This window comes from Eulemur rufifrons, chromosome 21, assembly GCF_041146395.1.
Source record: "Eulemur rufifrons isolate Redbay chromosome 21, OSU_ERuf_1, whole genome shotgun sequence".
NCBI classification, from domain to species: domain Eukaryota; kingdom Metazoa; phylum Chordata; class Mammalia; order Primates; family Lemuridae; genus Eulemur; species Eulemur rufifrons.
In genome coordinates, this window is record NC_091003.1 from 14,165,199 (window position 1) to 14,187,225 (window position 22,027).

At 50.2% G+C, this 22,027-nt stretch overlaps 1 protein-coding gene across 1 annotated transcript in view; it reads left to right on the forward strand.

The window, feature by feature from the left end:
• The first annotated feature begins 3,276 nt into the window (after positions 1-3,276).
• WSCD2 (WSC domain containing 2) overlaps positions 3,277-22,027 on the forward strand; it is a 40,460-nt gene continuing 21,709 nt past the window's right edge. The window contains exons 1-3 of the mRNA XM_069497388.1: positions 3,277-3,655; positions 12,896-13,010; positions 13,957-14,141. Of these exons, the coding sequence (XP_069353489.1) occupies positions 3,277-3,655; positions 12,896-13,010; positions 13,957-14,141 (679 nt within the window). The remainder of the gene's footprint in view (positions 3,656-12,895; positions 13,011-13,956; positions 14,142-22,027) is intronic.

Genomic DNA, 22,027 nt, shown 5'->3' on the forward strand with positions numbered 1-22,027 from the left:
GCTATGTTCTTGCCTGAATGCCTCCAGAAGGGCTGGTGTCTCCCTGCCCATCCCATAAGGACTGCTGGCTTTTTCTCATCCTAGCCCAGCTGCAGAAACATCTGGCACACATGTGATCTACATGGAGTACCCCGGGTGCGCCGCCCACTGCCCAGGGGTTTTCCAGCTGCCCAGAGACTGGTCTCTGTAAAGCGTTGGCACATGAAATTTCAGCGGGTTCCCACGTACACCATTAGAACACAGCCCGGACTGCTGGGCTTGGTGGGCTATTCCTCCCCCCAGTGCTGTCCTTCTGCCGTTCCTTCACCCAGAGAACTTTGACACCTCTCGTAAGACCCCTGACTACTTACTCCTGCATGACCTGCCAGCTCGAAGATCTCTCCCTGGGGACCCCCTCTCTGATCCTGCCAGGCAGTGGCAGACCCTCACCTCCCTGGGTTCCCACCTTCCAGAGCTTCTCACCCCAGGGTCCTCAACCCCCCCTGACATTTTAAGCCAAAGTTTGGGAGCTTGTGTGCAAACGCTCTTTTCTGGGCACATGTCTGTAGTTGTCATCAGATCGTCAAAGAAATACAAGACCAGAATAGACACATGGTTAGGAATGTAGCTTGAAGTCAAGTGGTCCTGAGTTTACAACCCAGCTGCCACTTCCCAGCTGTGTGACTCTGAGCGAGTGACTTAATCTCTCTGTAAAACAGATACAGGTCTCTCTTGTAGAATCATCGTGAGGCTTTACATCAGTGTGTGTGTGTGTGTGTGTGTGTGTGTGTGTGTAGAACAACGTCTGGCGCACATTAAGTGCTCAATAAACATTAACTATTAATATTGATTGCCATTCTATATCTCGCACATACATCTGCTATGGGATTTATCATTGTCTGTCTAGCGTAGTGATTGTTTAAATTGCTTTCTCCCTCAGCCGACTCTGAATTCTCTGAAAGCAGAGACTGAATTATTTATTCTTGTGTCCCAAACACACACACATAGTAGGCCATCAGCATATGTTTTTAAATGAATGGAAGAATGGGAGGATGGCTGGATGGGTGAAGCGCTGGAGAGGTGCGTGGGCTGCTATGGTTCAGATGGATAGACAGATGAATGGATTGATGGACAAGTGGATTAATGAATACAGTAATGGCGTCTGGATGGATGGCTTAATGAATGGATCTGGAGGTAGCCTGATGGATGATGGATGGACGGATGGATGGATGGGTGGATGCATAGTTTGACTCCACAAAGGCATAGATTTTTATTTCTTTTGTTCACTTATTTATTCCAAGTGCTTAGGAAAGGGACTGGGGCATGGTAGGTGCCCAGCACTTAGTTCCTGAATAAATGGGACGGCAGACTCTACCTTAACCCACAGTTCAATGTCCACGCTGCTGTCTGGATCAGAAGCGGCTGTTACCATTTGATCTTCTGTTGGCTGACGATGCAGACTTTGGCAAACACTGTCTTGGGGCCCCTGCCGGTGGTAATAGGAAAAAAAAAAAATCATTGCCCAAATGGAGTTTTCTTTCAGTTTTCTAATTTACATTCTATTTTTCCCCTTGGCTAAAGGTCCTGATCGTTTACTCATAAAACAGTGATCCTCAATCCTCTGTGCTTAGTACTGTTATCTGACAGCACCTTGCTACTCCTGTAAGTTTCCTCCCCACCCAGACATTCTGGCTGGAGTGCCCAGGAAGCCTCACACTTCCCAGGCTCCCAGGGGGTTCGGAATCAGACGTTCCTCAGACCCTACTTAGAGTTACTTAGTGAACCACCGCTGGTGACTGGGAGGCGGTGGAGACAGGCTGGCGCTTTGGGGGCTGTCTCTGAATTCTCAACTGATGTCCAGACTATGTAGGAAAAGAGCAGAATCAAAGAGTTCAGAGCTGTGGTTTTGGATTTGGACATTCTGGGTTCAAATCCCGACACTCTCACTCACCATCTATGTGACCTCAGCTTCCTCATCTGTGAAATAGGGAAGTAGTTACCTCCCATAGGAATGATGGGGAGAATAAATGAGATAATACACGGAGCGGGCGTGGCACAAAGCTGGCCACACGGCAGGTACTCAGTAAACAGTGAATGAACAGATGTGTTGCTAATAACCCTACTTCCCTTCCTTTCCCTTTTCTTCCTCGGATAGAGGCTACGGGTTTGATTTCTCCCACCAGAATTTGAGCCCTGGGAGAGAAGGGATTTTGTCCCTCTGGCTTGTGGCTTTATCTTCAGCACCTAGGACAGTGCCTGGGACACAGTCGATTTTACTAAATATTCTCTGGGAGAAAAAAAAATGAGTAAATTTGGTCTAGTTCGGAATCAGCCAGGTCCGGGAGGTGGTTGCCTCAAAAGGACTTAGGAAGTACTTTTTGGACTTAAGGTAGCCCACGAATCGATGTATGTTTGACAAATAATATAGGAAGTGTGGAGCAAAGTAAACCACTAGCCCATAAGACCCTGTGCTCATCAAAGATCAGGTTTATCCCAAAACTGGCGTCCGTTAGGATGTAAGCCCCCCAAATTCCCAGTTTGGCTTAAAGAAAAAGGCAGCGTCCTAGAAGACTCGGGCCTGGACGTGTAGCTAGCACTGCTCTTAAAGGGCTTCGTCCCACTGGGGGGTTTGTTCCCTTCTCTGGGCCCCTGCACCGAACATGAGAACGCTTGAGACCCCTTTGGATTCTGTGCTTTGGTGAGGGGGCTTCTCAAGCCTGTGTCTGTGCTGCTTTGCAGGTGGCCGCCCCGAGCCCTGATGCGTGACAGCGTGGAGTCCCATCAGCGTCTGTTCCCATGAGGCAGGCACGCCGAGCTTGGTCCCCAGCTGGGGAAGAGGCCAGAAACAAGGACCTCAGTGGAATAATCTAACTCCAACAGGCCGGAGGAGCCAAAAACTGTGAGCCGAGACACGTGAATTGCAGTTGCTGGCACCCCTCAGAATTCTTCTCCAATTGCTATTTTCCAAGTTCCTTGGAAACTCTCTGAAGTGAAGAGCAAGATGTAGGAAAATGGGACCCACTCGTGGGTGTCCTGAGCCTCGAAACCCCTTTTTTGGCCCAAAGAAGCTCACCTTGACTTTGGGAGGGCCGGTAAGAGCTGTCCTTTTTTCTCTTGGCCTCAGCCAAGCGCTGGACTTGCGGGACTGTGGCCTTGGCAATCACCTCTGCAGAAGGAATAAGACCGAGGACCCCCAGGGGTTCTGTCCCTAAGGGAAGCTTGGGAAACCAAGCCCCCTCCGTCCCCTCCTGAGCCCCCCAGCCAAGCCCCAGCGAGCCAGTCCGGAATGATCCTGCTATGGCCAAGCTCTGGTTCAAATTCCAGCGGTACTTCCGCCGGAAACCTGTGCGCTTCTTTACCTTCCTGGCACTCTACCTGACGGCCGGGAGCCTCGTCTTCCTGCACTCTGGCTTCGTGGGCCAGCCTGCCGTCTCCCAGAATCAGGCCAACCCCGCTGCAGGGGGCCCAGCCGAGGGCGCTGAGCTGCCCTTACTGGGCGACTTGCATCTGGGCAGAGGCTTCCGGGACGCAGGCGAAGCCTCGAGCATCGCCCGCAGGTACGGACCCTGGTTCAAGGGCAAGGATGGCAATGACAGAGCCAAGCTGGGCGACTACGGTGGAGCCTGGAGCCGCGCCCTCAAGGGGAGGGTCGTCCGGGAGAAGGAGGAAGAACGAGGTAGGAGCTGTGGACACCCAGACATGGAGGGGGCTCCCGAGAAGGGAGGTGATGATGATGATAGCTGTCAGTTTTCAGCATTCACCAGGAACCAGCTGTCATAAAGCTACAGCTATAGACAGAGAGTAGGTTTCAGTTTCATCCGCATTGCACAGAGGAGGAAATTGAAGCTCAGAGAGGTTAAGTAGCTCGCCCAAGGTCACACAGCTTGTCCATAGGCAGGTCTGGATTTGAACCCCATGTCTGTCAGAGGCCAAAGTCTGACCCTCCTCTGCAGCCTTTATCAGTCCTTGTTAAATATACGTGGAAATTAAATCAGCCAGCATTTACTGAGTACTTATTATGTACCAGGTGCTAATCCAAGCACTTTACATACATAGAATTATTAGTGCAACGATGTTTGGTAGGTGTCATTATTCCCATTTTAAAGATGAGGAAACTGAGGCACCGAGAGTCCAAGATTACATAGTTACTAAGCAGCAGAGCTTCTGTTCCACCAAACTGCCTCTCAGTCCACCATGCCAGATCCCTTGGTGATGGTTCTTAAGGGACCTCATTGTCCTGGACGTATTTCATTGCATTTTCTCAGCCTTTTACAGTCAAACAGGGCTTTTCTTTGATTTGATTTTCGCTACGCTTCATGGGATTGAACAAGGCCTCTATGATCCTGTGCCCAGTTAACAGACATGGAAACTGAGGCTTGCAGAAGTGAAGGCACTTGCTCAAGGCCACACAGCTGGTAGGTGGCAGGGCTGGAGTTTAAATTCGGATCCACCTGTCCCAAGCACGTGGCTAAGACTGTCTCCCAGAGTCCCCTGGCAGCTGCCTATCGGACCAGCACGCTAGGGAGGAACCCACAGCCCCCGCAGTTCATGAGATGAATAAAATGAGATTTCAGAGATCTGGGCCAGATGGTTTGGGAGAATAAACCTCCAATCAAGGCAGAGCGAAAAGTTCATTAACCTTTGTGTTCAACTCGCAGAAGACCCCTTCTCCCACCACGAAGGGAAGCAGGGGGGGACTTAACAGAAGGGACTTGGCCTATACCACGTTCCCCTGCCCCAATCCCACACCTGCCTGGCTTAGGAACCATCCAGAAGCCCCTACCTTCCCACCATCAGGAATTCCCTACACTTCTGCCACCTCAAGAACCCAGTGTTCATAGGGAGGTGAAGGAGAAGATTGGAGGTGACAGAATGGATCGGGGAACTTAGATTCATATTGCAGCTCTGCCCCAACCAGCCACGTGGCCCAGGCAAATGGCTTCACCTTCTCACGCCTCAGTTTTGAAATCTGTAAAATGGGGATAACGATCTCTCCCAGGCTGCTCCTGAGAGTTCAATGAGACGGCAGTCACGGAAGCACCTAGCACAAGGCCAGGCACAGAGTAGGTGCTTAGAGGTGCTCAGGAAGTGCTATTCGGAGCTACCTGGGGAAGGGACCCGTCTTTTAGGCATAGGTGGGGTGTGGTGGCTGCACTCATGGAGAAATCGTGATGTGCCTTCTCTCTCTGCCTTTCCGCCTCATCAAACCCTGTCTCACTGTAGCCACTCCAGACTCCATCTGGGCCTCTGAAAGCCCAAGTTCCCACAAGCCTACAGCTTAGGATATGCCCCCATCATGCCTAGGACAAATTTCAGACTCCTCCCACGGCCCACCGCTCCAACCTGGTCTCGTAACTTTCCCCACCCCCTTCACACACTCCACCCCACTGTCCTTCTTGCTGTCCATGGAACACACCAAGCCTGTGCCTACCTCAGGATCTCTGTATATGCAGTCTCGGATGCTCTCCCCCAAGATCTTTGCATGGCTCCCTTCTTCCCTACCTTCGAATCTTCAGTCAAACCTCACCTTCCCATAGAGGCCTTCCCAAGAGTGCCCTAACTCAAGTGGCCCTACTTCCTACCCAGTCACAACCACATTCCCCAGCTTTAAGTCACAGCACTTATCACCACCTGAAAGCATCTTGCTAATGTGTTTGCTTCTTTGTTTATAGTCTGTCTCCCCTACTAGACTGTCTGCTCCAGGAGGGGGAGGCTGTTGCCTGTCCTGCTTGTCTCTGTTCCGTCAGCACCTGGGACAGCACCTGACACAAAGATGGTGCCCAACAGCTACTTGTTGAATGGGGGAGTGACTGGATGAATAAATGAACGGGTGACTGTCCCTCTGCAGGGTCAGCTCTCTGTTCCTCCATGTCCCAGCTTTGCGCACCTCCAGGAAATTGTCCCTGATCCCCCTCCAGGAATGATCAAGTGCTCTTCCTCTGCGTTCCCTGTCATGGCTCTTATATGAATAGCAATTGCCTATGCTTGTCCAGGTCCCTTGATAGAATGTCAATTCCTTGTGGTGCAGTTGATACATACAACACCAACAACACGCCCCATTTATTGTGAGAATGAAACATTGCTGTCGCTACTACTGGTAGTAATCATTAGCATTTCTTGAGCACCTGCTTCACACCAGCCACTGTTCTATTTGCTTTGCATAATATTATTTGAATAAAATGAAATATGTGAAGTGCTTACCACATCTTCTGGCTCGTAATAATAGGTCACTTAATAGTTGCTGTCATGTTTAGTAGTAGTAACAGCTAATATCTATTGAATGATCACTATGGGCTAGACCATGTTATGCGTGTTTTATTGCCTTATTTAATTATCGCAGTTCAATAAGTTAGAGAATTTTGTTATCACATTTCACAGATGGTAAATCTGAGACTCAGAGACAAATCACTTACCCCGGGTTACATAGGTAGCTAGTGGGGGAACTGAGGTTTAAAACAAAGTCTGTTTAATTCTGAAGCTTGTGAGCATTTCTCTATACCACGCTAATTGCCCCCCACCCACCCATACACTGGCAGCCCAGCAATCTTATATATTTTACAAAATGCAAAGAGAGAAGGAAGAGAAAATAAGAAAGTAGCCCCAAGTCTGGGGCTCTTAGCAGGCAGCCTTTGGAATCAGGCAGTGTTATTAAGAAAACACAAATCCAGCCTGTCCTTGATTAACTTATTCAGAGTTCAGTGAGGAAAGACAACATATTAGATTAACGCTAATCAAAATGAGACGCTTCTCTGACCTGACGCTAAACTCATTCGGTTTTCTCGGAAGCTGGAAAGAGCTGTTTGATGCAGTGATGCGGGGCTTACGCTGCAGAGGGTTCAGAGCCCACCACGGGCCAAGACAGGGAGGGGAGCAGCTGCACCCAGCTGGGCTGGGGCTGGGCAGGGAGTCTGAATTCCCGGGTGCAACTGGCACCTACCATGTGCCAGTCACCCCGCTAGGTCCTCCTCCTCACACAGCCTGTGCTTCCATCAGCCAAACCAGGGCCTGAATCCCAGTTCTGCAACTTGCTGTCTGCGTAGCCTTGGGCAGATCACTTTGCCTCTCTGAGACTCAGTTTCCCCTTGGGGATAAAAAGAACTTAACATCAGATAGCTGTCAGGATGGTTACATAAGATAGATCGAGTGTGTGGGTCTAAGTGCCAGGCACTGTTCTAAGAATTTACATCCACTCCATGGAATAATCTTCATGGCAATCCAACAAGGTAGACACTGTTATTAACTCCATTTTACAGGGAGGAAACTCAGGCACAGAGAAGTTGAGTAACTTGCCAAAGGTTACCCAGCTGGGGGAGGGAGTGAACCACTATTTGAACCCCGGTGGTTTGAGTCTTAATCATGACATCACCTCATTTCTCAGGGTACGGAACACACTTTCACAGAGTCAGGCACAGGGTAAACACTTGATATGTACCAGCTATTTTTATTAATACAATATTTTGCAGGAGAAAACAGAGGCACATAGAGGTGATGTGACTTTTCTAAGGTCACACAGCTAGTCTGGGGCAGAGCCAGGAGCCAAACCCAGATTGATTTGAAAGCCTGTGCTGTTGTCTGTGTGCCTCGGATTACAGAGAGGCTTGGGTGGGGCGTGAAAGAGGTCATGAGATTTCGTCTGCGTTTCTGGAAGAGAAAGCAGGGACGCCCACGCCCCATCCGCTCCAGCCGAAGGTGCAATGGTAGCAGGTGGAGGGTCTGCTCTGTGTCAGGGACTGTGCGTCCATTCTCTCCTTTCAGCTTCATATCGGGTACAGATTATTGAGCCTCATTTCATAGATGAAGAATCGGAGGCTCAGAGAGGTTGAACTAATTGCTCAATGTCACACAGCTGTGAAGAGGCAGCGCAGACTCCAGCCGGATTCGATGTGAGCCCAAAGCCCTTATTCTTAACCACTGAGCTATCCTATTAATATCTTTCTTAAAATATATAATCCCAACTCCATTCATTCACTCACTCATTCATTCCGTATTTGCCGCGTGCCTACTATGTGCCCAGCCTGTGCTGGGAGGGGGAGACACAGGAATGAGTGAAGCATAGCTTTTCCCTCTGAGGAACATTTGCAGCCTCTTAGGGGAAGACAGATAGATAAAAAGATAAATTATATTTTTAAAAAAATAACTTTTTCCCTGATTATCAAAGTTGCACGTGCTCAGTGTAGAAAAATTAGAATGTATTAAAAAAAAAAGAGAAAGTGAAGATAAAAATGACCCAGAATCCCACATCCAGTGACAGCCGCTGGCACTGCTGGTGTAGTGTCACCTTCCCGCCTGTGCCCTTCTGCGTGATTTCCAAGGCGTAGATTTCGTGTGTATCGTGTCCTACCCTGCTTTGCCCCATTATTTTCATTTTCATTCACTTTTTCATTTTATAAAAAATTCTCCCGTGAGCCAAAATGACTTCTAATTTGAAAAAAATAATGGACGGTTCTTAGGAAATTGTTTAGAAAAGTGTTATGGTGGGGTAAGCCAAAGGTGGGGGTAGGGGTGGCATTCGGTCCTGGGGAGGGTGTCACAGCTTCCCGGGCAGGAGGTGGGTGAGCTGAGTCAGTAGGACCCGTAGGCCTTGACCAAAGCGCGTGGTGCTCCGGGAAGTCTAGGTATAGCAGGAAATTCCGTCCCCGGCACAAGGAAGCCCAGACAGCCCTGGGGTGGCCAGCCAGAGGGACCACCTTCCATGGTGGCGCCGGGTCCGCAGGAGCAGAGTAACTGTTTCGTGTGTCCCCACTCTGTGCCGGGCCCTGTGCTAGACTCAACGCATCGATTGATCTTACTCATGTCAATCTTGACAATACCCTTTGTATGATGAATAGTTTCCTGTGGCTGCTGTTACCAAGTACCACAGACTGAGTGGCTTAAAACAACAGATATCGGCCGGGCGCGGTGGCTCATGCCTGTAATCCTAGCACTCTGGGAGGCTGAGGTGGGTGGATCACTCGAGGTCAGGAGTTTGAGACCAACCTGAGCAAGAGCGAGACCCCGTCTCTACTAAAAATAGAAAGAAATTATCTGGCCAACTAAAAATATATATAGAAAAAATTAGCCAGGCATGGTGGCGCATGCCTGTAGTCCCAGCTACTCGGGAGGCTGAGACAGGAGGATCCCTTGAGCTCAGGAGTTTGAGGTTGCTGTGAGCTAGGCTGACGCCACGGCACTCACTCTAGGCCGGGCAACAGAGCGAGACTCTGTCTCAAAACAAAACAAAACAAAACAAAACAAAAAAACAACAGATATCTGTTCTCTCACAGTTCTAGAAGGCAGAAATCTGAAGCCAAGGTGTTGGCAGGGCCGTGCGCTCTTGAAGGTTCTAGGGGAGAATCTGTCCCATGCTGTCCTAGCTTCTGGTGTCACCAGCCGTCCTTGGCATCTCTGGCCTGCAGTTGCATGACCCCAGTCTCTGCTTCCATCTCCCGGTTGCATCCTCCTTGTGTCTCTGTGGCGTCCTGTGGCCATCTGCTTATAAGCACACCAGTCAAAATGGATTGAGGCCCACCCTACTCCAGTTTGGACTTAGAACTTAATTACATCTGCAGTGACCCTATTTCAAATAAGCCCACCTTCTAAGGCACTGGGGGTTACGACTTCAGTATATCATTTTTTTCAACTCATAACACCGCTAGTAGGATTTTTGTTCCCACTTTTCAGTTGGGCGAACTGTACCTTTGAGAGCTTGAGTAATATTCTGAAGCTGCTGCAGCATCATGCGTGGGGTTTGAACCCAGATCGGGTCGACTGCAGTAGGTCGCGAGGCCTCCCGTTTGGGACTCTGTTCACAAACCGCAAATAAGAGACATACAAGTTAGTTCATGTTCAGCTACCCTTTTAACAAATCACCTTTATCGAAGAGAGCAAAGTTTTATGAAAAGATTAATTGGAGCAAAGAAAAAAGAAGAGTAAAGAAAAAAGGAAAATAAAACACCACCAGGAGAAGTTTTTTCAGATGCTGGTTTCTGTGCTTCAGATAAATTAGGCCAGCTGGGGCGACTTTGCCATTTCAGCAATGTTTGCATCACCACGGAGACGAGTTGATAGAGTGTATGAACACGGCCATTAATCCCCCCTCCAGTGGCCTGTGATTTTGTCCCTGCTTTACATCCCTGACCTCCCGTCTCCGAGAGATTCTGCCACTGTGGCGGATGGGACAGTGGGCCCCTGAGGAGGTGGCTGGAGGGGAGTTTAGTGGGCTGACAGTCACCACGCTGATGAGCCCAGCAGGGTGACCAAACTCCAGGGACAGGAGCGGTGGTCGTGTCGGATGCAGCCTGCACTGAAGGTCGGTGGGGAAAGGGTCACCAGATCTCGCCCAGGACAGGGAGGAAACTGACTCAATATTTATATCCTGGTCCATGGAGCTCAGCCCATGAATCAGGCCATGATGGGTAACACGCCCATGTTCTCCAAAGCATAAATGAAGGACCATGTATCTTCTTTTCCTTCCTGCTGACAGGGAAGGAAACAGAGGGTCATTTGTTCATTCAACAAGTCTTGGAGCCCCTGTTATGTGGGACATGTCAGCCTGGTGCCTGGTCTGGTGGGAGGTGAGGAAGGGAAAGTGCACCATTTAAAAGCCCAGGCGTTGGGGAAGACGGACCTATGGTCAAATCCAAGGTCTTCTCCCAGGGACCCCTCCCTCTCCCATCCTCCTCCTGGGTGGTCTCTCTGGGGAGGATGGAGATACCCCCTCCCAAGCCTGGACTCAGTGTGGCATACGGGAGGAGACACCTTTGAACAGACAGGCTTGGGTTTGGTCCGAGACCCTCATTGCTGGGTGGACACGGGCACGTTACTCAGCCTGGGTATCACCATATTAGTCAGTGACTCCCTGGTGGCAAGGCGCAGCCAGCCAACCTGACCCAGCTTAAGCTAAAGAAGAAAAGGCACTGTGTCTTGTCACCACACCCCAGATACGGCTCTGCTGGGCAGGATTTTTAAAAGGAGCCAGTGGAAGTTTCTTCCTCTAACTCTCCTCTCTGCTGGTCCAGCCTCATGCGTAGCGTGTTCTCCTGCGTAGACTCCACTCTCCTTCTGTTCCCTCTCCCTGCCTCCCTCCCCTCTCAACCCTCCCTCCCTTCCTCCTCCTTTCTTTTCTGCCTACTTTCCCTCTCTCCAACTCCCTCTTTTTTTCTCCTCCCCCATCCTACAAAGCATCCTCGGACACTCAGCCCTCTAGTGAGCGACTGAGCTGTTTAGCATGAAGCCCCCGCCCAGCTCGGGTGTGAACAGCACCCACGCCCTGGACCAAGGGGCTGCGCCTCCGTCTGTGACAGGAGGGGCACACGTTGTTGAACAAGCACAAAGACAAGACACGGGCTTCTCCGGAGCTGTCACTGTCTGATGTACCTGCTCCTGGGAGGCGATGTTTCTTTTAAAGATGGACTGTTCTTAGTCGAGCAAATCACCTCTGTCTTATGAAAGAAATTCGAGGTGATCAGGTCGAGGAACGTCTCCAGCGGGGCTGACAAATACTGCACTTAGCAGAGCCGCGTTGAGGGGCACGATCGCTTGGTAATGAGCCCACATCCTCTCCTAGACCTGCGTTCCGCAAGTCGGGGGCAGGGAAGAAGCCCACAGTTTAAACCAGACAGCAGCCTAGCCAGGGAAGCGATTAAGTAGCATTTTTAGTATTTTCTTCACTCATTCCCTACAAGGGCCGTTCAATTCCAATGGTGGGCTGGATCCTCAGTCCAAACTCCAGTTACTGCTTTGGGGGTCCCATAGAACTGCATTTAAATCTTTGTTCTGTGACCAGTTGATTCAAGACTCAAGCAGTTCAGAACATGGGCTTTGAAGCCAGATTGCCTGGGTCCAATTCTGACTCCACATGCACGAGCTGTGTTACCTTGAGCCAGTGACTTAACGTCTCTGGGCCTTTTTCTCTTCCGTATAAATGGGAATAATACTCTCATAGGCTCATTGCAAGGATTCAGTGAGACAGTATGTGTTAAGCACTTACTAAAGTTCATGTCCAAATATTAATAGTAATAAAAATTTTAAGAACATATAGGAAAATACTTTCTAAACTGTAAAGTGCTATGTTTGTGTATGAGAGTTAGTATTTGCCATGAAGTACAGGAACATGTTTACTACTTTAAGAACACTAAGCGTATGGTTTGTAATTGGATGGTTGTTTTACGTCATGTACAATTTTCCTTTGAATAGAAGCATTCACCTTGGCCCACAATGGAGGCAGACGGCGAAGTCCTTCACACAGCGTGGTGAATGGCCAGTTTCTTAATCTACTCACCTTAATTTGGTGCCTATTACATGCAAGGCACTAGGGAAGAAACCTTTACACAAATCATTCCACCTTAACCTCACTGGATTTGTGTTTTCATCCTCACTACAAATAAAATTGGGTCTCTCGGAGGTTAATGGGCCTAAACTTACTAGGCTAGGAAGTAACTGACGTGAAATGAGGGTCTAGACCTGGAGATATACCCAAGTCCGGTGTGCTTTCCAGGGAAAAGTAAATATCTTAAGGCAGCTTGTGGAAATGGTAACATGTTGCCAAATATTAAGCCTTTTCTTTAGAGCTGTGTTAATATGGGTCCGTCTCATCCTGTAGGAAATGGGAAGTTGTGTTTGGTGTCTAGGGACTGGCCTTGGTTTGGGTTCCTGGGTGCCCAGGTATCACCAGGAGTCCCCAACAGCTTGGCTATGGCACTGTCTGCAGAAGGGTCCCTTCCTCTCTGTTGGCATCTGGGATCCACGGCCTTACCGCTGCCCTGTTCGGACCAGGTTCTGCCAAGGCACGTGATTTTCAGTCTCTTGTTTCTGCCCAGAGCAAGGAATTGATACCAAAAGGTCAACGAGTCCACGTAGCCAGAGACACACTGAGCTTCCTCCTGTAATCCTTTTACCTTGGTCCCCAGCCACATCTGACTTTTTCCTTTCCCCAAAGCCAAGTACATCGGCTGCTACCTGGACGACACCCAGAGCCGAGCCCTCCGAGGAGTGTCCTTTTTCGACTACAAGAAGATGACCATCTTCCGTTGCCAGGACAACTGTGCTGAACGGTAGGGCCCCAGCATCCCAGACTCGTTCATTTGGGACCCTTCCCTCTCAGGTTCCTGCCTGTGGTATTCTTGGCCTTGCCAAGGGAGGGTGGGAGGGTGTGTTGGAGGGTGAGCACGTGACCACAGGGAAAGGGTGTGTGTGTGTGTGTGTGTGTGTACATGTGTGAACACACACACACGCATGCAGCTGAGCAGGATTGTTCAGGAGCTGGTCTGTGGGAGTTTGTGATTGTGCAATTGTGTGAGATTGTGCCTAGGAGGGAGTTTGTCGTGTACAGTGTGCAGGGTCAGCTGGTTATGCTTGTGAGCTTAATGCCAATACAGGATGATCTTTAAATAATAGTGGCTGTGTGTGTGTGCACAAGTCTTTGTGCATATGTGTGCAAGGGTCTAGAATTGAGCTTCCGTGTGCAGGTGTCTGATTGCATCGTTGAACATGCAACACTGTGTTGAGAGTGTGCAAGATTGTGAGGAATTGCACACAACTTGGAAATGCACGATTGGGTGTGCGTGTGCACACAGGTGAGACTGTAAGTGTGAGGCTTGTAAGATGCCCATGTGAAGGGTGAGGTGGGAGCATCTGATGGTTTCTCAGTATAGAATATAGAAATACTCACCTGTTCAGACAATGTTTTCCAGTCTAAGAAGATGATGTTTTTGATTAGAACATGTCCCCCTTCCAGGGTCTTCCTGTGATCTGTCCCCGGGTCTCCTCATTCCCTTGGGGTCTGCCTGTCTCCTGAAGGCCCCTATCTGCCAGGTCTCCATGTGGGGTGGGTCCCCTGGGGTCTCCCCATTGCCCCCCTCTCCCATCAGCAGTGTCCCCATTTCCCCTGGGATCTCCCAGTCCCCAGAGCCACCCGTCCCCCCGGTCTCCACGTTGAGTCTCCCTGTCCCTGGGGTCTCCACGGTGGCAGCTGCCCTGCTTGACGGCAGCCTCCCCCAGGGGTTACCTGTACGCCGGGCTGGAGTTTGGCGCTGAGTGCTACTGTGGCCACAAGATCCAGGCGACCAACGTGAGCGAGGCCGAGTGCGACATGGAGTGCAAGGGCGAGCGGGGCAGCGTGTGCGGCGGCGCCAACCGCCTCTCCGTCTACCGGCTGCAGCTGGCGCAGGAGTCGGCCCGCAGGTGTACGTGAGTCTGCCCCGCCCCCTCTGCTGCTTGCCCTGGGCCGCGGCCCTCGCCCACCCAGCACCGGGAGTCCCCGCATGTCTGCCCTGCACCGTCCGTGGCTCCCCATCACCCCAGGGCCAGCGCCATCCTGCCCCAGCCTTGCCTCCCACCCCAGTGCTTGCAGAGCCCTTTGCTCCGGCTCCTTGAAACGTCCACACGTGCCCTCCCTTCCTGAGCTGCCCCCGCTACCAGCAGCACCCTCCTCATCCTCACCAGCCTTCTTCCCTCTGAAACTGCACTGGAGCCTGGACTCAGCCTGTCCTTCCTGATTTTCTCAGAGAGCTTGTCTCTAACCACAAAGATGATGATGATCGTAATGACAACAGTGACAATGACAACAGCAAACACTCTGGGCTCTTCCCGATGCCTCACATAGAATAGCACACTAATCTTCACAATGACCCTTGAAATGGACACTGTTATTTACTTATTCCCATTTTACAGATAAGAAAACTGAGTCTTAATGTCCCATAGCTTGTAAACCAACTCCAGAGCCTTTGATGCTTTCGTGGAGAGAATTCCTCCAGGCTTACTTGTGCTTCTGTTCCAGTCTTGTTGGAAAAAACTCTCCAGTTTCCAAACCAAGAGAACAAGGGCATGAATAAGAGGACGGGAGTTGGCTCCTCTTCTGTGGATATTGTCCCCTCTTTGTCTTCTCATTGTCACATCATCGCCCCCTCTTGGGGAGTAGCAAGGAGTATTTAATAACAACTAATAACTATTTATCAAGAATCTGCTATGTGCCTTGCACTGTGCTAAGCCAGTTACAGACCTGACTTCATTTATTTTCCATACAGCCTTTTCAGGTGATTACTATTATTAATCATCCCCAACCAGTCCAGGGTCACACCATCTAATTCCAGACGACCTTAAGACCTATGACCAGAGCTAATGGGTTTGGTGAAAGATGGGAGGCTGACCTTTCTGGAGTCCAGAGGCAGGAACAGAGCCCACAGCTGCTTGTGTAACCTTTTGGCCAGTGTTTCCCAAATTTGAATGTGCCTAAAACTCCCCCAGGAGATCTCGTTAAAATGCAGATTCTGACTTATCCGGTCCAGTGGGATTCTGCATTTCTGGGGAGCTCCCTGTGATGCCAGGCTGCTGCTCCACGGACCCCACTTTGAATAAGGAGAACTTAGACCTCAGCAGATCTTGCCCAGAATGTAGTCCTTGCCCACCTGGGTGAACTTGGTGGAAAGTTGACACCTATCTGTTTGCAGAGAAAGGACTCTTCCGTGTGAATTTCATTGTTCATAAAAATTTATTGTTGGTTTGCTTGATAGTGAGTTCAGCATTTGAAATCCCATATTTTTGAAGTTCTGTTCAAGCTTTGCAATAGGGTTGAGCACGCCACCAATTTGCAAACTGGCTCATTTCTGCAAATGGACTGTGCTGTCTCCTTCCCCGTACTCACCTTGGTTCAGGTCCTGAAGGCCTCAGAGGACAGAGGTGGTGTGTGAAATCCAGGCCAGGCAATGTGCGCACAGTGCGTTTCTGGTTTGGCTGTTACTGCAATGAGTTTTTAACTTGGTGGCAGATTCATCATCCTCACAACTGATCCCCTTCGTGCTAATGTTTATGTTATTTTGGTGGTGATGCTTGGACCATCTGAAGTGATGTCTTTAAAGTCAGGGGTATTTGAGGGGGAAGCTGCTGCCACTAACATGTCCTGGTGGATGAAGCTGAGATAGAGAACAAGAATAACATGATTGTGTTATGTCATGAGCCGGGCATTAGCCAGACCTCCTTTTGGTTAATGCTCAGATTGATTGGATAACCTGGACATTCTCTCTCTCTCTTTCTCTCTCTCTCTCTCTCTCTCACACACACACACACAGACACACACACACACTGCTACACTCCTCCCCTGCCCACCTCTGTGGTAGCAGAATTATCCTGGGTGGTGTTTTGCACCATCTAAGAAAGGCATCTTTGTACTACGTCCAAGAGTAGAAGCACATTCACGGCTACTCAGAGTGGAGTCCTGGATTCTCTGAGTCCGCTATAGTTGTTCTGAATCACCACTGTGCAAGTGTGAAGCTTGGGCACCTTCAGCTGGAGACCCTAAAAGAAAATCTCAGCCGTATTAACCTCAAGTCTTCTATAGCTGAGACTAGAGTGGAGGTGGCTTGGTTAAGGAGACAGATGGTGGAGGAGGTGTCAAATTGAGGCTCTCAGTGAGCTCTCAGTTGGCAACACAGTATACAGAGAGAGCAGTGGGACCATTCATTAAACCAAAACACTCGATGAGCTCCCACGTGGACGAGGCAGGCAGAGGCTCTGTGGTGAGTAAAGCACAACGCCTGTCCTCAAGGAACTCACCATGCGGTGGGATTGGCTCAGCCATGGCGGGTACGTGCAGAGGACTGCAGGGACTATGTTTTCAGTAGCCAAGGGAGCAGCTTTTGAGCTGAACTTCATTCCTAGGAGATTCTGGGTGAAAGGGAGAGCCATGTATTCTAACCCACGAGCAAAAGCCCAGAGTCAGCAAAGCTCATGTGTTGAGTGCCATGTTGGAAGCGCCATTCTCACTGATGTCCCCCATTTTACACTTATAGAAACTGAGGCCCAGGGAGCAGGAGTCGCTAAATTGAACAGCTCCGGGGGTGGGGCTCCACAGAGGAGGGGGCATTTGATGAGCACCTTGAAAGATGTGTAGGATTTTGCCTGGTGGAGAAGGGAAGGATATTCAGACTCAAGATAAGTTGCCAAGGGGTCAGAGAAAAACTAGGCAAAGGGAATAGAGTGTTCAAAAGGGTGGAGGCTATTTCAGAAAACAATTGGCAGGCGTGGTTTTTCCAAGGCCACAGTGCCTCTTAGAGACTAAGCATAGGCTGGAACATGGATCTCTGATTCCAAGTTTGGGTGCTCACTCATTATAGTGTTGTGGACATCCTGACCTCTTGAACTGGGCTCACGACCCCCTCTTCTGACTGTTGGAGGAATCCCTTGGCTGTAGCTTAACTCCTTCCTTCCCTGAACCCTGATCCTGCCTTCTGCCTTGTTTTCTGACTCTAAGCAACGTGGAATCTCCAATGTCTCTGCTCTGAATCACTGGCATCTTCAGCTTCCCATGCCTGGGATCTACTTTATACACACATAAATCAGAAAGAGATGCCTTCCAAGTCCCCAGCACACAACCCGAGCATATATTACATCAGGCGAGAGAAATGAGCAAACACTCCAGGAAACAGGTATGCCCAGAAACCAGATTTCATCTGTAGAGTCATTAGTTGGTATAAACACTGTGTCCTAATTGTGTTTCCCTGAGCAGTCGCACAGAACTCTTAATGACTGGGGAGATCCAAAGGAGGCCTATTAGCGCCCAGGCACCACTCTGGTGGGCGTGGCCAGCTCGGGTTGGGAGCCAGCCTACGAGTTTCTGAGGCCACGGAGCTCCTACAATAGCGAGAGCATTAAAAGGTGAGCAGAGCAACTGTCTGCTGGCACCCTGCTATTCTGCCTTGTCACAGACTCTCAGATAGGTGGACTCTTTGCCCTTGTTACAAAAGAACCAAGAAGTGGACTTCCCTCTTGGTCAGATTACATTTTTCACAGCGGTTTGCTAAATGTGTCCGTGAGTGTAGCTCTCCTCCCAGGGGGGAGAGACGTGCTGGTGATTTGAGAACATTATGGCTTGAGAGGATGTCATAAGGAATTTCATCTGCCTGAAGGATACTTGTAAGATCTGGATTGCAAGGTTCATCAGAACAACTCCCGGAGCTACATGAGTAGCTGTCCGTGGTGCTGACCATCCTTAAGCACTGGCCCAAACCCCGATGACTGCAAACCAGCCTCTCTCAGGGCTCTGCACTTTCCCCCTCTTGTTCTCCCCACCCCCTTCTACCTTGGTGAAGGCATTAGGAAGCTTACATTATCACTGAAAAAACAGACACTTGATTTTATGGTTCACAATGTACACGGTGGATTTTGTGCACTCTTGTTAGTTCTGGCCGTTTTTAGTCTTCAGAAAGTAATAGAAGGAGAACTGTGTGCAGTGTTGGTGCTTTCTACTCACTGACGCTGCAGTGCAACCAATTCTTCTGGAGAAAGCCCCAGATGACCAAGGGAAAGTCACACTTCCTTGGATGGACCTTGTCTACTTCCTTCTTTGCCAGGCCTTTGACATAAGTCTGGGAGCCCTAAATTTTATAAGTCATACAGGACTTTATAAGTTCTTCTATGTAGGGCCAAGGGGGGATAGAAAAATTTTCTCTTTCCGTATCATGATGGGGGAGAATTGGTTTGCTCTTCTACCCTAAGCCAAATCCGATTCTTTGGGCAGAAAAATGTTGGGTGCAATGTAGGTTTTGGAAACAGGCATACATTGTTTCTATCTCAGCTCTCCCACTTATTTGCTGCATTGACTTTTTGGCCAGGCCACTTGCTCTTTCTAAGCTTTAGGCGCCTCATCTATAAAATGGGGACAAATCGAACCTTTCAGAATTTCTGAGACCACCAGGTGACATCAAGTCTAGAAAGCACATAGCACAGTGCCTGTTACGGAGGAGATGTGACGCTCCCTTCTTCCTAATGAAAACCCCCCAACTCAGTCTGAGAAGCACCCAATTCAAGCTATCTGAATTTCCAACAGCCCGCAGGAGCCTTTGGTAATGTCTAAAAATAGCTGGTTTGAATTCTCCTTGGACAGTTAGGCTCTTTGTGTAATTCAGTCTCTGTGATTCTAGGTAGCTAGGTAGCTGTTAACAGCTTCCAGCTCACCGCCTTTCCTCCTCACCAGCATCCTTCGTGCAGTAGAGCTTGGCCTAATTACCCAGGGGGTGGTGGCTCCTTTCAAACCAAGGAGAACTCTTCCACGCCTGCTTCTGAGCTGATGCCTGGTGACATTTACCTCATTTTTGTGAAGCTCTAGAACAAAGAGATGATAGGACTTCAGAGACACTTGCAGCTGGTTCCAGGCCGTTCTTCTTCTGCCCCCAGCAAAGAGAGTTGATGAACAGTTGGTCTGCTTGCCTCTTGCTAGTAAAAAGCCCATGCTGCTGAGGTCAGGCACCATCCCAGCTGGCCGGGCAGTGAAGAGCTGACATTGTCAGAATGTGGGGCATGGGCTTTTGCAATCCTTGGCCTCCTCCTGTGGGGCCTGAGAGGGTTTCTGGGAAATCTGGGTAGCTGGCATGGGGGTGTGCGGAGCCCAACATGTTAGAATTGGGCAGGCCTCCTGCAGAGCAGGGGAGAGGCAGGAAACTAGGATACGGTGCCAAACAAGACGGGGGTCAAATCTCAACTCTGCTGTGTGACCTGGAAAAGTGGCTGAATCTTGCTGAGAAGTTTCAGGGTCTCCTCTATAAAACAGGACGATAGCATTGTCTGCCTCATAGGTTGTTGTGAGGATTAATTGAGATATCATATGTGTACCGCATAGCACTAATGATATAAGGTAAACCGGTATCATTATTACCATTGTTCCACTGTTGCTATTATTTAGTAAGGGTCGCCCATTAGGAAGATGCCATTCAGGGTCGCTGCTGTGGCCAGTCACAACTCCAGGGAGTGCCATTCACACGGACTATGAGTGTGAAAAGCCGTGTCCCTGAACTCTGTGCAGGATTTTCCTTGTGAATTAAAAGTGCTCAAAGATTCAAGATGTTTTAAGCTGGGTTCCCCCCAAATGCAGGGGTGCGAGCCTTGGTTGCCTTGGGAGATGTTGCCGGGATGCACCTGCAGGGGAGTGGAGGAGGGGAATGGGGAAATAAAGGAAGCCAGGCCAGGGTCCCTGACAAAGCAGGTCACTACTGGGGACACTGAAGCTTAATGCCCCTGGGGAATCCCTGGGAGATGGCACAGGACACACTGCAGAGGCATGTCGCCCGAGGAGCAGGAAGTTGCTGTGTTTATTCTCCAAGTCCCACCATCATTGGCTGAGTGCAGCTCCTGGGGGGATTAACTCCCTAGCAGGTCCAGCCTGTCCCCCACAGGGCCTGGGGCGGAGAGTCATGGCCACTGTCAGCCTACTCTGGGGTGGCGAGTGCCAGGGGCCGCATGTTGATGGCACTGACAGCATGTATCCCGCAGGCTCTAGCCATCCTCCGCAGATGGTGGGCAAGTGACAGGCAAAGGAACAGGACGTGCCGTGCACTGACTGCCAGTTAAGCCTCAGGCTCTGTTATAAGTGCCATCCCGTGGACTCCCCCCCAACCGTGCAGGGTAGTCATGATGGTCCCCATTTACAGATGGGAAACACTGAGGCTCAGAGAAGTGGAAACACCTGCCCACAGGTGCACAGCTAAGTAAGTGGCCGACCCAGGTCTGTCTGACTTAAAGCCAGTGCCCTTTCCACTGGGCACCAGAGATTTTGGCAAACAAGAAAGCATCTTTTCACTGCTGTGCAAATCCAAAATTCTTGATACCACAGCAGAGTGTCTGGAAGGTCGAGGGAGCTACTGGCTATTTCCCTTTCATTTTCTGACGTATGAGATAAAAGATCCTCTCACACACTGGAGGGGAGAACCAGCTGACCCATATTGCACATGCGGGGAATGAGGGAAGTGGGAAGATTGAATGTCTTGGCCACCATGTCTATTCTGTGTCCAGATCACCAAGACATAGTGGAGAGCCACCTGCAGAGAGCACTGGCCTCCCAAGCACTCCCCAAATCGCTGGGAGTCGAGCTAAACCATTCCCCTCCGGCTCCGAAGGTTCCCCACCCTTTCCACCAGACATCAGGAAGGCCCTCCATCCAGGAGATTAACTGCTCCTGGAACTGACTTCCTGACCTGTCACCCTCCCACCCACACCCCCAGCACGCACCTTGCCTAAAGAGAGACACAGTGGTAGCTTCTGATCTGTCTCTGGCCCTTTAAGGACTCTGAAAACCTCACCTTATTTGATATTCAGGGCATTCAGTTTAACCCTCCTCTCTAAGCTGGGAGAGTCAGGGACTCATTAGCAGATGCTTAAATGTCAAAGGGAGACCAGTCTCCGCAGAGCCCATCTACAAAGTCTTCTGCCCTCTTCCCACTCTTGCAGTCTGGCCTCCTGATGGCCGGGCAGGCTGGAGGAAATCACATGGAGAAACGCCAGCCTAGGCATCCCACATGCCTCTCTCCTTCTCTAAGGACAGCTGGCAAGGGAATAGAGCTCTGACTGCCCCTTTCTCGGTACCCACAGCTCACAAGCCTCATTGATGTCCATCTCTGAATGACCCACCCAATATTCATGCCCTCATTTTAGAGATGAGAACACTGAGGCTCTGAAATGAGAGGAAACTTGCTTATGGTCATAGACAAGAAAGGGTAGAGCTGCCAGTGGGTGCTGTGGAGGGTGGGCGGGGGGGAGGAGATGCCCATTTTACAGCTGAAGATGCTGAGTTCCAGAAGGGAGAAGAGTCAGGATTGGAACTCGTGTCTTCTGTTCTTTGGCCAGGACAGCTCATCCTGAACCTGTCTGTCCAGGGAAGTGCCACAGCCTTCTTGTGTGATACCAGGCTGGAAGGGCTCTCCTGGGACTCTGGGTCAGGGTGGGTCCCTTCAAGGCCATCTGGAGACACATGCTAATGTGGCCCGTCAGCAGACTGAGCCTGAGAGATGGGTGCCCAGCTGGAAGGAGGGGAGAGAGCAGGGCACTTGGCCAAGGTCGACCAGGTGCAGAGCACATGCGCTCAGGGCCCCTGAGGGATGCCCCCAGCGCCTAATTTCTGGATTGCATGTCCGCAGAGGACGCAAGGGTGACCCCTAATGGCAGGGGACCCTTAAGACTACCTTGGGCTCACTTGAGCTCTCACATGCCCACCGTCAGACACACACACTGCTGCTCAGAGGCCACACGAATGTGAGATCCACTATGGTACAACCAACCCGACAGACACCAGCAGCGACCCTGGCTG